Below are 13,127 nucleotides of genomic sequence, written 5' to 3' on the forward strand. Positions count from 1 at the left end.
TTACGTTGCTTAACTCAGGCTTCTGCCTGCTTTATTTTCATCCAAGTAAGGTACTGCAGCTTTAACATGTGTAGGTTAGACGCACTCAGATATTTACACTCAGCGGTTCACTCATATCAGTGTTATAGTATTTCCCACACTGTTATTTCAAGTAACAAGAAACCAAATTATATAAACAAAATCCTATCCCTTTCTGGGATCTAACTACACATCAGAATCAGCCTCTAACTGCTGCTGGGCCAACTAACCTGGTTCCCCCAGTTTAAAACAATGCCCTCTCATTTAGGGTCACTAGATACAGCATAGTTCTTTAGAAACAGCAATACATCTTTGTTTGTCTTATCTGTTTGTGGTGGGAACTCGGTCCCAAGGGTCCAGGCAAATCCTCTGGTACTGAGATACTTGGAGGGGCCGTCCACCCCGAACTAGATGCAGGGGAGCAGCGACACTCCCAGCCCCCAGGCTCTAAGGAGAGAGACTGAAATGCAACCCTCTCTATTCTAAATACATGTGTTAGTGATTAGGAGAGCAGGTGAGGGAGAACTAGACCCATTGTAATCTGTGGTCTGGAGTTTCCATCCACCAGCCTGAGTTAATGTGAAGCTGTGGAATGGATCCTTTTTTAACTATTCCTGCACTTTCTGACCTAAAACGGGGCAGAAAGCTGCCTAACATCTTTGGACTATGTCACATATCCCCCTCCCCAGATCACACCTACTGGGGTGAGCGGCCATGGACCTCACTGGGGTCAGCGTCCTACCTGAAATACTTGAAATACTTGAGCTAACTCCCCAGTACAATATTAAGCATTCACATGACACGAATATGAACTTTTTTCCACGGCAATTATGGACAATATGTCTCGTCATAAGAGACTATACTTGGCAAACATATTTTGTTGCGATCTATTAGGTAACTATTTTGAAAAAATAAATGTCTAGCACACATTCTTATAACCCAGGATATGTTAAATATACTCACAAAACCAGACAGTTTCTATTACCTCCCTGGATTTTTTCTATATTGTAAGCTACCAACTTGTTTTTTTTTTTTTTTTTTTAAACTACAGCCTTGTAATCTTAAGGGCCATCAACCCTGTATATTAATTTGTAGTTTTACCTACATTTTCAATGAAGAGAAAAAAATAACATTGCAATATTTCAAAATGCTTATTCTAGAGGCCTAATATAGCATAACTACACTAGCTTATTTGCAAAGTTAAGTGACATAGTCCACACGTATAACAAAAAAATCGGTCAGTTCCCAAACATTTTTCCCTTTTTTTATTTTCTTGACTTCCAGTCCATTACATCTTCTGACTTTATTTCAACACCCGCTGCAGCCTGCAAATGACTGGACTGTTTCTTTAGCCTCTGACGGAACTCTGGGGCCGGATAGTCTTTGTCTTTATATTGTGGCCCAGAGTGGCGAGATCTGGAAAAATTCAAGGCCAGCGTTGACCTTCGTCGCTTTTGCTTTGCAACCTTTGAACCTTTATGGTACTTCTTACTGCCATGTATTTTCTCACGACCATCACTCTCAGAGATTTGGGATTTTCCCTTTGGGGCAATTACATGGTACTTAAAAGATGAAGCACTGATTACCTGGAGCGCCTTCACCTAGATGGGGCTCTCACCAACTCCGGCTGTACCCTGTGGCCTTTTACCTTTGCAGCCGGCAGGCATGTAGTCTTGGGCCTCTCTTTCCTGGGGCCTACATTTATTCAGGCGGAAGTACCGCTGGATAACCAGTGACGCATTTATCAGGGTTTGATAGCGAATCCTGTTCTGTGTCATCCTAGTCAGAGACTGGATTTTTATAGTTGCTCCTTTCATAATGAGGAACCTGTTTCGTACCATGCGGGCACGGTAGAATGATTGAAGAACACAGGCTGCTTTATTCCGGCGATTAAACTGACGAATTTTCATCCCTCTGTAGGCAGCCTGTAGGATGATAGTTGCGGCGCGTTTACGCCGATAATTTTCTCTTTCCCTTCTTCCTTGGATAAGAGCTTTGCAGTGCTTCTGAATTATTCGAACGCTTTTCTCCTTTTTCAATACGTTAAGTTCCTCTGCGAGAGAATTCTGTTTTGTGCATACATCTCGCAATTCTGTTCTCAGAGCGTCCATTTCTTCCTGGTGCTGGCTCTGAGTGTGCATCAATGCATTCTGTAGTGCTTCCTGCACTTCTAATTTTTCCTGAGTCAACTGTTTCTTCACTTTTTCTGCTTGGTCAGTCAAATCTGAATTTTTAATTTTCAGACTCTCATTTTCTTGCTTTACAGTCTCTAAATCACACAGGGCAATCTCATGGGTTTGCTTCAACATTCCCAGCTCTGCGTTCATACCGTGACCCTCCAGGCGTGAGTTTTGCACCTCTGTGCAGAGCGCGTGAACCTCTTGTAGAGCCTTCCCGTATTTCTGTTTTAGGATAGCAATTAATTTGTCAGACTTAATCTGTTTTTCATCCATGGTGGCAATTACGGTGTTGGCCTTTTCCAGACTAGTCGTCACCTCTTCCAGCTCACTCCGTAAGAGAGACTCTGTTTTCTTCAAAGCCTCGTACTCCTGTAAAGCTGGAAGTATACACCTCTGTAACTCAGCGTTCGCTTCTCGCTCCTTCTTCCAACATTCTCGCTCCTTGACCAATCCCTGCCACAGGACTTCATAATCATGGCGGGCAGCTTGGAGTGCAGAAACCAAAGCCTCTTTATCCTCTGCCACTGTTCCCGTGACAATTCTGCCGGTCACTCCGGTCTGCAGCACATCTCGGCGCCTTTCTGACGCATGTCCTGACAGCGCAGGTGTCTCGGTCACTTCCCCTGTGACTTGAGGAACAGTTTTCTTTTTCTTCTTTCTTTTTGCTTTATTAGCTCCAGAGATATCAGTGGTACTGGGCACACACTCACTGGTAGCTTCCACATTTTGCTTGCACTCACAGGGTGTTGCTTGCTTTTGCAGCTGTTTGTCTTTGAACATTTTGGGGCATATATCTTCCATGTGACCGTCTTCACGACAGGCCCAGCATACTAAATTCATCTGTGGGTACGGCTCTCCTCCAGGGGCCACATACGAGTCGTCATCATCATCATCGTATGGCCTGAAGGGACACTGTTTTTCATGATTATGTACATTACAAAACAAACATTTCACGTCGGCCATTTTAGAAACCCGGCAGGGACAATTTGCTAGCTGCAATTTCACTTACTTCAGCAACTTACATACAGCACTTGCTAGCTGCAAATTCACTCACTTCAGCAAAAGGCATTAGCTTTACAAACAGCACTTGCTAGATGCATTTTTCACTTTCTTCAGAAAACATTTTGGTTTTCTGTTTGGGTTCAGGGTTCTATTGCATCCACACTTCGCACATTCTCTGTGTATGCTAGAAGCAGAACTGGATATACACAGTGGGACAGACTTCACTCATAGCATCTGTATTTTACTTCAGGTGGGCGGCCATTTTAAACCCCCGCATTTATTTGCAAACCCACAGACTTTTTAGTGTCGACCCGCAATCTCCACCATATGTGACAAATGCCCCTCTTTTGTAGCGCTGACGTCTGTCTGGGTTCTTCCCGACACAGTCTTCTAGGGTTATTTATACAAAAAACAGGATCATGCAAAGTATTACGTTGCTTAACTCAGGCTTCTGCCTGCTTTATTTTCATCCAAATAAGGGACTGCAGCTTTAACATGTGTAGGTTAGACGCACTCAGATATTTACACTCAGCGGTTCACTCATATCAGTGTTATAGTATTTCCCACACTGTTATTTCAAGTAACAAGAAACCAAATTATATAAACAAAATCCTATCCCTTTCAGGGATCTAACTACACATCAGAATCAGCCTCTAACTGCTGCTGGGCCAACTAACCTGGTTCCCCCAGTTTAAAACAATGCCCTCTCATTTAGGGTCACCAGATACAGCATAGTTCTTTAGAAACAGCAATACATCTTTGTTTGTCTTATCTGTTTGTGGTGGGAACTCGGTCCCAAGGGTCCAGGCAAATCCTCTGGTACTGTGATACTTGGAGGGGCCGTCCACATCGAACTGGATGCAGGGGAGCAGCGACACTCCCAGCCCCCAGGTTCTAAGGAGAGACTGAAATGCAAACCTCTCTGTTCTAAATACCTGTGTTAATGATTAGGAGAGCAGGTGAGGGAGAACTAGACCCATTGTAATCTGTGGTCTGGATTTTCCATCCACCAGCCTGAGTTAATGTGAAGCTGTGGAATGGATCCTTTTTTAACTATTCCTGCACTTTCTGACCTAAAACGGGGCAGAAAGCTGCCTAACTTCTTTGGACTATGTCACAATATATACAGGCATACCCCGCTTTAACATACGCAATGTATGTATGTAAAGTGAAAATGTACTTAAAGTGAAGCACTACTTTTTTTCCACTTTACGATGCATGTACTGTACTGCAATCGTCATATATGTGCATAACTGATGTAAATAAGGCATTTGTAACCAAAATAAATACAATAGGCTTTATTCAAATAAAATGAATGGGAGCAAGCAAATAGGTGAGAGGCGCGCACGCAGGTCAGTACTGTATAGCAGCTCTCTCCTTCTCGCAGTCACGTGCTCCTTCTCGCTGTCTCTCTCTCCTTCTCGCAGTCACGCGCTCCTTCTCGCAGTCTCTCTCTCCTTCTCGCAGTCTCTCTCTCCTCGCAGTCTCTCTCTCCTTCTCGCAGTCTCTCTCTCTCACTCAGTCAGTCTCTCAGTCAGTCTCTCAGTCAGTCTCTCACTCTCACTCTCTCTCTCTTTCTCACTCAGTCTCTCTCTCTCACTCAGTCTCTCACTCTCTCTCACTCAGTCTCTCACTCTCTCTCACTCAGTCACACACTCACTCAGTCACGCACTCTCACTCATTCACGCACTCTCACTCATTCACGCACACACGCACTCAGTCGCACACTGTCACACACAGTCACTCAGTCACTCAGTCACACACAGTCACTCAGTCACACACAGTCACTCAGTCACACACAGTCACTCAATCACACACAGTCACTCAGTCACACACACACACACACACACACACACACACACACACACACACACACACACACACACACACACACACACACACACACACACACACACACACACACACTGTCACTCAGTCACACACACATACATTGTCACTCAGTCACACACACATACATTGTCACTCAGTCACACACACATACATTGTCACTCAGTCACACACACACACACACACACACACACACACACACACACACACACACACACACACACACACAGTCACACACACACACACACACACAGTCACACACACACACACACAGTCACTCAGTCACACACACATACATTGTCACTCAGTCACACACACATACATTGTCACTCAGTCACACACACATACATTGTCACTCAGTCACACACACATACATTGTCACTCAGTCACACACACACACACACACACACACACACACACACACACACACACACACACACACACACACACACACACACGTCACTCAGCCACACACACATTGTCACTCAGCCACACACACATTGTCACTCACTCAGACACACACACACACACACACACACACACACACACACACACTGTTTCTCAGTCACACACTGTCACACACTGTCACTCAGTCACACACTGTCACTCACTCAGACACACACACACACACACACACACACACACACACACACACACACACACACGCACGCACACACACACACACACTGTCACTCAGACACACACACACACACACACACACAAGCAAAGATTGCAGCAGACGATCTTCTCCTCCCCCTCACAGCAGACAGGAGCGAGCTCTGAGGAGGGAGGAGGGGGGAGGAGCGGGGGATCGGAGGAAGCAGAATCACGGGCTGCAGTAAGTGCGGGCAGAATTGCTGGTTAAGCTGCAGATTTATGGAGCTTGGGTGCAGGAGGAACGGAGACAGATGGGAGGGGGAACAGAGACAGATGGGAGGGGGAACAGAGACAGATCGGAGGGCAGAGGGAACAGGGAGATCGAGCATGAAGGAGGTTGCAGGAGTGTTGAGGTGCGCACGCCGCCCCCTGGTGTCCGTACTCGCGAAGCACGCGTACGTACACAGGGGGTAAGGTGCAACAACAAAAAAATGGACGTACTAGTGAGTGTACGTAAAGCGAGTGTATGTAAAACGGGGTATGCCTGTATATATCTCCAGTATTCCACAAACCTATACTGCTGCGGCACAGTTTATTCGAGCATTTGCCCGTTCTGTGCCGCAGCAGTAGCCTGGCGCGCGCCCGAGTGTGACGGGCGCACGCCGAAGCAGCGGAAGAGCGCCCTCCGATCGGGGCGCTCTCCCTACCTCTGCCGGGTCCGCCGGGTCCCCCGGAACCCCCTGCCGCTGTCCCGCGATCGCGGGACACCAGGGCTCCCTCGGGGAGCCCCTGGACACGCGTGCAGGGGGCGCACGCTCCCGATGACGCGTGACCGCGCGTCTATGACGCGCGGCACGCCGAGGGGCGGCCACTAGCAAGCCGGGAGATTTCCCGGCTTGCGGTACCGACCACACTTCAATAAAGTGTGTCGGTAGTGTACATTTGCACGCCCTGGGCGAGTGGATTTAACATTGTGGCGGGCTCCTATTGGCCCAAGCAACACACGTGTGGTACTAGGTTGCGAGAAGATTTTTTTTGTTCGGCGAGTAGATTTTTTGGTGATTTGTCGACCACTGTATATATATATATATATATATATATATCTATCAGATGGCACTCCAAAAAAAGCATGATAATAGGTGCTAATCCCATAGACATAACATAGGTAAAGATCCCTTACCAGGCAGAGCAGAAATCCTAAGACCACGCAGCAAGGAAGAGACTGCACACAAAATAATGCATTAATAAAAGGTTTATTGAAAAAAACTGGCACCAACACCGACGTTTCTCAAGGAAGTGCGAAAGGTCCTGTTTGTAGGACCGAAACGTCGGTGTTGGTGCCAGATTATTTCAATATACCTTTTATTATTGGATTATTTTGTGTGCAGTCTCTTCCTTGCTGCGTGGTCCTAGGATTTCTGCTCTGCCTGGTAAGGGATATATAATATATAATATATATATAAATATAATAAAGCACTTACATAAGGGATGGCCAGGCCGGTCCCAGGGGCTCCAGGGGGCACGCCGGCCTTGCGCTGCAAATTGGTCCCGACCTCCGGGTTGGATGCCAGTCGTGGCCATGCCCCCGCTTCTTCATCAGCTGCAGGTCTCTTCCTCACTCTGTCCCACACTGAGCTTCCAAAGTCAGCGCGCACCAGAAGCTTAGGCCCAGCTTACTTCTGGCACGCTGACATCAGAGGCCCGTCGCACGCCGCCAGCGTTGGAAGCTCAGCATGGGAGACAGAGTAAGGAAGAGGCCTGCAGCTGATGGAGAGCCGGGGCCAGGTGGTGACCGGCAGCCGGGCCTGGCCAGAGCTCGAGGCTAACTTGCACCGCCAGGTCCCCGCAGCCACCGGGCCCGGGAAATCTGTCCCAACTGTCCCCCATGTCGGCTGCCCTGCTTGCTGCTCTCTAAATGGAACATGACATACAGTATGTAAAGGTGGCTGCATTAATGTCCCTCACTGGGGACGTTAGTCTGTGTCTCTGTCCTCCACCTCAGTATTCACACGACATTCCAGGACATTTGGTCACGGCCGTTTCGCCATGACTCAATACACCTCTGGCCACTTCACCGCTAAGGTAAGTGCCTAAAACCCCTACCCTAAAACCTCTATATCCTAAGCCCCTCTTTACCCTAAATCCCCTACCTTAAGCACTTACCCTAAAACCCCTTAAATTAACACCCTACCCAAAACAGTAATAAAACTTACATTAGAAGCGGCTGGAGGCGGAGGGTCTGTCTGTGGCATAACGCCGGCGGCCAATTGGTCGCTGCGAAAATATTCTGATTCACAGCTGAGTGAGGCTACAGACAGCTTCAGCATAATGGGAAACACACATTTTATTAGACCCAACAGAATGGAAATATAAAACATTAAGAACAAAATATTTATTTACATAAAACTACAATAAGAATGATACAAATAACCTGCTGTTAAAAAGTTATAACTTTTTTGTATCCTTAAACTTGCCTGGCTATAGAGAAAGGTCTCTCCCCTGTGTGTGTCCACCTGTGTATATTCAGGCTGGATAACTGATTAAATCCCTTCCCACATTCATGCGGTCTCTCACCTGTGTGTCTCTTCTTGTGTGTGTTCAGGCTGGATAAGTCACTAAATCCCTCCCCACATTCCCCACATACATGCAGTCTCTCCCGTGTGTGTGTCCTCTGCTGTAGGTTCTGGTGTGATAAAGTCAGACTCTTCCCACTTTCTCCAAGATCTTTTCCTCTGGCAGCTGCTAATATATATATTTTGGAATGAGAAGCAGTTACATTGTTTATTAATTGCCTTGACTGGTTGAAAGATGCATTTTCTGTCATATTTATTGGAATGCTGCAAGATTGTTCTGTCCTCATCTTTTCCATATACTCCTTTGGGTGTCTGAATTTCAGATGTTTGAGGGGGTAATCCTGACAACAAAAAGCAACATATATGGTCTCTCTCCTGTGTGTGTCCTCTTGTGTTTGTTCAGGCTGGATAAGTCACTAAATCCCGTCCCACATTCGTGATAGAGAAGAGGGGAGTGGGAAGTGGGAAGGGAGAACATTCTAGCTATTGTCATGGATTTCGTTGGGGTGCTGGGACTATAATATAATATGAAAGAAATACCTATGAAGAGACATAGGTTAGAAAAGAAGGCACCTAGTGTAGCACTCCCAACGGTGTAATGATTATACGATTAAAATGTAACCTTTGTTGGTATGTTTTTAAAATAATGGTGGACTATACAACATAAAAGGTCTCAAAAAAACCACTTACTCAGCTAGTCTCTCTCAGATTCATATGTGTGTAATATGCCAATCTGTAATATATGTTCCTGTTAGAACAGGTATAGGTTCACCTTAGATCCTGGTACAACCAGGTAAAGGTAAGATATCTTATCTTTCAAAAAGCAAAAAAACACCACTGAGTGAGCAGTAAGACCTAGGTACTGGTGTTATCTGATACTGCTATTCCTTATTTTGTTAACTTGGTGTTCGCCACTAAATAGAGAGCGTGTGAGTGTGATAAAAGTGATTAAAATGCCTGGTATCAGGTTAGTGTGGCCTTGGTTGCAGACCACAAAAACCTATTGATTTACTTATTAGTAAACCCTAGTGGAGCAGACTATGTTTAGTTATGCTCTAGTAACCGCAAGTGTCAGTAGATGGTGACTTCATATAATTTAAACAGGGGGTACTGTTTTAATGGTATTGATAGTTCTAGTGGTAGCATTTATAAATGCAAACATATGATAGGTTGCTATGGGATCTATTTGTTGGTGTTCCTGCTTTGATTGGCAACCACAGAATTAGCTGTTATTTAACCATTAGCTTTTACTCAGGTAAGTATATAAATCATACCCAACAGGTTCAGGTTTTCTTGCAGCCTAGTAGTGTGTAGTTATTTACTTAGGTTCAAGCCTAAGGCAAGTATAGACTTGTAGAAAACACCAATGCCTTTGTAGGTAGCAGCCTTTATTTAGAGGTAGTTCTAATATTGATAATATAGCTAGTATAGCTATGCATATCTATTACTACTTTGTACCTCATGTTTTTCATGTAAGTCTACTTGGACCTACATATAACCACATAGAACCTGATCATGGTCTGGTGATAATTTTTATGCCAAATCCACATGGTATGTTTATACTGTGTCTCCGTGTAGGAAGGATATCAGCTCAGTTAGATTAATAAATAGCCGGGCAGTCAATTTTAAAGCCTTCCCCACTCGCTGTGTTGCGGGGGGAATACACGGAACACTGGATGATCAGCATAAGCTAGATGCACTTGTAAGTGAGAGGTGACTTCCCGGGTCACATGGTATTGTGTAGCGTAACGGCATAGCGCACTGACGGCCGTTTTAGTTTTGATGACGCTTTTTCAAGGTGGCCACATTCCCCACATACATGCAGTCTCTGCCCTGTGTGTGTACTTGTGTGTTTTCAGGTGGGATAAGTGACTAAATCCTTTCCCACATTCCCCATATACATGTGCTTTCTCCCCTGTGTGTGTTCAGGTTGGATACATCCCTAAATCCCTTCCCACATTTCGCAAATACATACGGTCTCTCTCCTGTGTGTGCAAGGTAAAAGAACATAGTTCAATGATAGTGCTCTAATGACCTTAGGTAATGAACATGTAATCAATAAACAATTTCTTGATTGAAGAAGGATAGTAGGCTGGGTTAATGGTATATGAGTGAGTATATAAGGTATATAGGTGGGCGTATAGCTAAGACATATGAATAATGTCCTGGTGAGTGTGGTGAAATGGAGATATATAAGTCCCACCACATCACTCCCAATATGGACCAAGTCTGAAAAAACGCCTATGAACACCTGTAGTATACCTCCCAGTACAATGATAAAGTACAGTGACTCACGTGAACCATGCCCGTTTAGCCTTCTGGTATGCGTGCTTCTGCGGGGTTGAGTATAACATCAGGTAGCCACAGGATGCGGAAGTGCAGAGCACAGCAGAACAACAGGACTCCACGGGACAGCAGCGGTATGGTAAAAAAGATACTTTATTCACACATCATGGTGCAGACAGGGATGGGTGCAAAAAATCTCCTTCTCTTACGCGTTTCACGCCTGTGCAGCGCTTCGTCAGACTGACGTCTCTGACGAAGCGCCGCACAGGCGTGAAACGCGTAAGAGAAGGAAATTTTTTGCACCCATCCCTGTCTGCACCATGATGTGTGAATAAAGTATCTTTTTTACCATACCGCTGCTGTCCCGTGGAGTCCTGTTGTTCTGCTGTGCTCTGCACTTCCGCATCCTGTCTCTCCTGTGTGTGTCCTCTTGTGTGTGTCCAGGCTGGATAACTGACTAAATCCCTTACCACATTTCCTACATACATACAGTCTCTCCCCTGTGTGTCCTCTTGTGTGTTTTCAGGTGGGATAAGTGACTGAATCCTTTCCCACATTCCCCACATACATGCGGTCTCTCCCCTGTGTGTCTCCTCATGTGTGTGTTCAGGTTGGATACATCACTAAATCCCTTCCCACATTTCGCACATACATGCGGTCTCTCTCCTGTGTGTGTCCTCTTGTGTGTGTCCAGGCTGGATAACTGACTAAACCCCTTACCACATTCGCCACATACATACGGTCTCTCCCCACTGTGTGTCCTCTTGTGTGTTTTCAGGTGGGATAAGTGACTAAATCCTTTCCCACATTCCCCACATACATGCGGTCTCTCCCCTGTGTGTGTCCTTATGTGTGTGTTCAGGTTGGATACATCACTAAATCCCTTCCCACATTCCACACATACATACGGTCTCTCCCCTGTGTGTGTCCTCTTGTGTGTGTTCAGATGTGATAACCGACTAAATCCCTTCCCACATTCCCCACATACATGCGGCCTCTCAACTGTGTGACTTTTCTTGTGTATGTTCGGGCTGAATAACTTACTAAATCGCTTCCCACATTCATGCGATCTCTCCCCTGTGTGACTCTTCATGTGTATGTTCAGGCTGGATAACTTAATAAATCCCTTCCCACATTCCCCACATACATGCAGTCTCTCCCCTGTGTGTGTCCTCATGTGTGTTTTCAGGTGGGATAAGTGACTAAATCCTTTCCCACATTCCCCACATACATGCGGTCTCTCCCCTGTGTGTGTCCTCGTGTGTTTGTTCAGGTTAGATACATCACTAAATCCCTTCCCACATTCCGCACATACATGTGGTCTCTCCCCTGTGTGTGTCCTCTTGTGTGTGTTCAGGCTAGATAACTGACTAAATCCCTTCCCACATTCCCCACATACATACGGTCTCTCCCGTGTGTGTGTCCTCTTGTGTTTGTTCAGGATGGATAACTGACTAAATCCCTTCTCACATTCCCCACATACATGTGGTCTCTCTCCTGTGTGTGTCCTCATGTGTGTATTCAGGTTGGATATATCACTAAATCCCTTCCCACATTCCGCACATACATGCGGTCTCTCTCCTGTGTGTGTCCTCTTGTGTGTTTTCAGGTGGGATAAGTGACTAAATCCTTTCCCACATTCCCCACATACATGCGGTCTCTCCCCTGTGTGTGTCCTCATGTGTGTGTTCAGGTTGGATACATCTCTAAATCCCTTCCCACATTCCGCACATACATGCGGTCTCTCTCCTGTGTGTGTCCTCTTGTGTGTGTTCAGATGTGATAACCGACTAAATTCCTTCCCACATTCCCCACATACATTCGGTCTCTCACCTGTGGGACTCTTCTTGTGTATGTTCTGGCTGGATAACTTACTAAATTCCTTCCCACATTCATACAGTCTGGCACCTGCGTTTGTCCTCTTCTGTAGGTTCTGGTCTGATAACCAAGTAAGACTCTTCCCACTTTCTCCAAGATTTTTTCCTGTGGCAGCTGCTAATATATATTTTTGGGAATGAGAAGTAGTTACATTGTCTATTAATTGCCTTGACTGGTTGAAAGATGCATTTTCTGTCATATTTATTGGAATGTTGCAAGATTGTTCTGTCCTCATCTTTTCCATATACTCATTTGGGTGTCTGAATTTCAGATGTTTGAGGAGGTAATAGTGACTGCTAAATGCAACCTTGCAGTGTTGGCATGGGTGGATTATTGGTTCTTGTCTTTGGACAGTACTAGACGAGACAAAAAAGTAACTGTTACACAATCGGTCATGCAAGAGAGGTAAGTTGGCATATCACAAAAAGTTCAGGATGAATGTAAACTGTAGATGTACATTGTAAAAATGAAGGATTTAGCACATGTGCAGCATTAGGACAGGGAGAGTGTGTTCCCGTTACTGCACCATGTTCCAAGTCTCTACTAGTTATAGGATGACCCAACTTTCTGCTAAATATGCATTATTAAAATAAGGAACCAAATACACAAGGATTGTATTTTAACATATATACATATACAATGGTGACGGGGACAATGCAAACACAAAAACGATGCAAAATCATGGAATGTGATTCCAAAAAGGAATGCGATTCCCTCCCTTTAAGGTTACATCCCAGTACCCAAA

General features: G+C 45.4%; 2 protein-coding genes and 1 long non-coding RNA gene across 6 annotated transcripts in view; 1 reads left to right on the top strand and 2 right to left on the bottom strand.

Annotated features, from left to right (window-relative positions):
* On the bottom strand, nt 1-12,355 carry LOC142466763 (uncharacterized). Of its 3 annotated transcripts, XM_075572142.1 has the most exons (4): nt 12,338-12,354; nt 7,859-7,963; nt 3,956-4,094; nt 1-3,099 (listed from the first exon to the last, which is right to left on the bottom strand). In XM_075572142.1, exons 3-4 carry the CDS (start codon nt 4,048-4,050, stop codon nt 1,620-1,622), a joined length of 1,575 nt encoding a protein of 524 aa, XP_075428257.1. In that variant the 5' UTR covers nt 4,051-4,094; nt 7,859-7,963; nt 12,338-12,354; the 3' UTR covers nt 1-1,619. The 3 variants fall into 3 exon arrangements, with proteins under 3 accessions (XP_075428257.1, XP_075428258.1, XP_075428256.1); XM_075572143.1 differs by lacking the exon at nt 3,956-4,094 and having other exon boundaries at nt 12,338-12,355; XM_075572141.1 differs by lacking the exon at nt 12,338-12,354 and having other exon boundaries at nt 3,956-4,105; nt 7,859-7,965.
* The window catches only part of LOC142466762 (uncharacterized), a 27,701-nt gene continuing 25,323 nt past the window's right edge, over nt 10,750-13,127 (bottom strand). For both annotated transcript variants that reach the window (XM_075572140.1, XM_075572139.1), the window contains one exon: nt 10,750-12,738. In XM_075572140.1, the coding sequence (XP_075428255.1) occupies nt 10,983-12,626 (1,644 nt within the window). In that variant the 5' untranslated portion in view covers nt 12,627-12,738 and the 3' untranslated portion in view covers nt 10,750-10,982. The remainder of the gene's footprint in view (nt 12,739-13,127) is intronic.
* The window catches only part of LOC142466764 (uncharacterized), a 5,288-nt gene continuing 4,817 nt past the window's right edge, over nt 12,657-13,127 (top strand). Inside the window, exon 1 of the long non-coding RNA XR_012788212.1 lies at nt 12,657-12,787. This is a non-coding gene — a long non-coding RNA (uncharacterized LOC142466764). The remainder of the gene's footprint in view (nt 12,788-13,127) is intronic.

The sequence above is a fragment of the Ascaphus truei genome, chromosome 15 (genome assembly GCF_040206685.1).
Source record: "Ascaphus truei isolate aAscTru1 chromosome 15, aAscTru1.hap1, whole genome shotgun sequence".
Lineage (NCBI taxonomy): Eukaryota > Metazoa > Chordata > Amphibia > Anura > Ascaphidae > Ascaphus > Ascaphus truei.

Coding starts and splice junctions, on each gene's coding strand:
- LOC142466763 (XM_075572142.1), bottom strand. CDS start 4,050: ATGTGGACGGCCCCTCCAAGTATCACAGTACCAGAGGATTTGCCTGGA. Junction 3,100..3,955: donor CAGATAAGACAAACAAAGAT/GTATTGCTGTTT, acceptor GTGTCCCTTCAG/GCCATACGATGATGATGATG.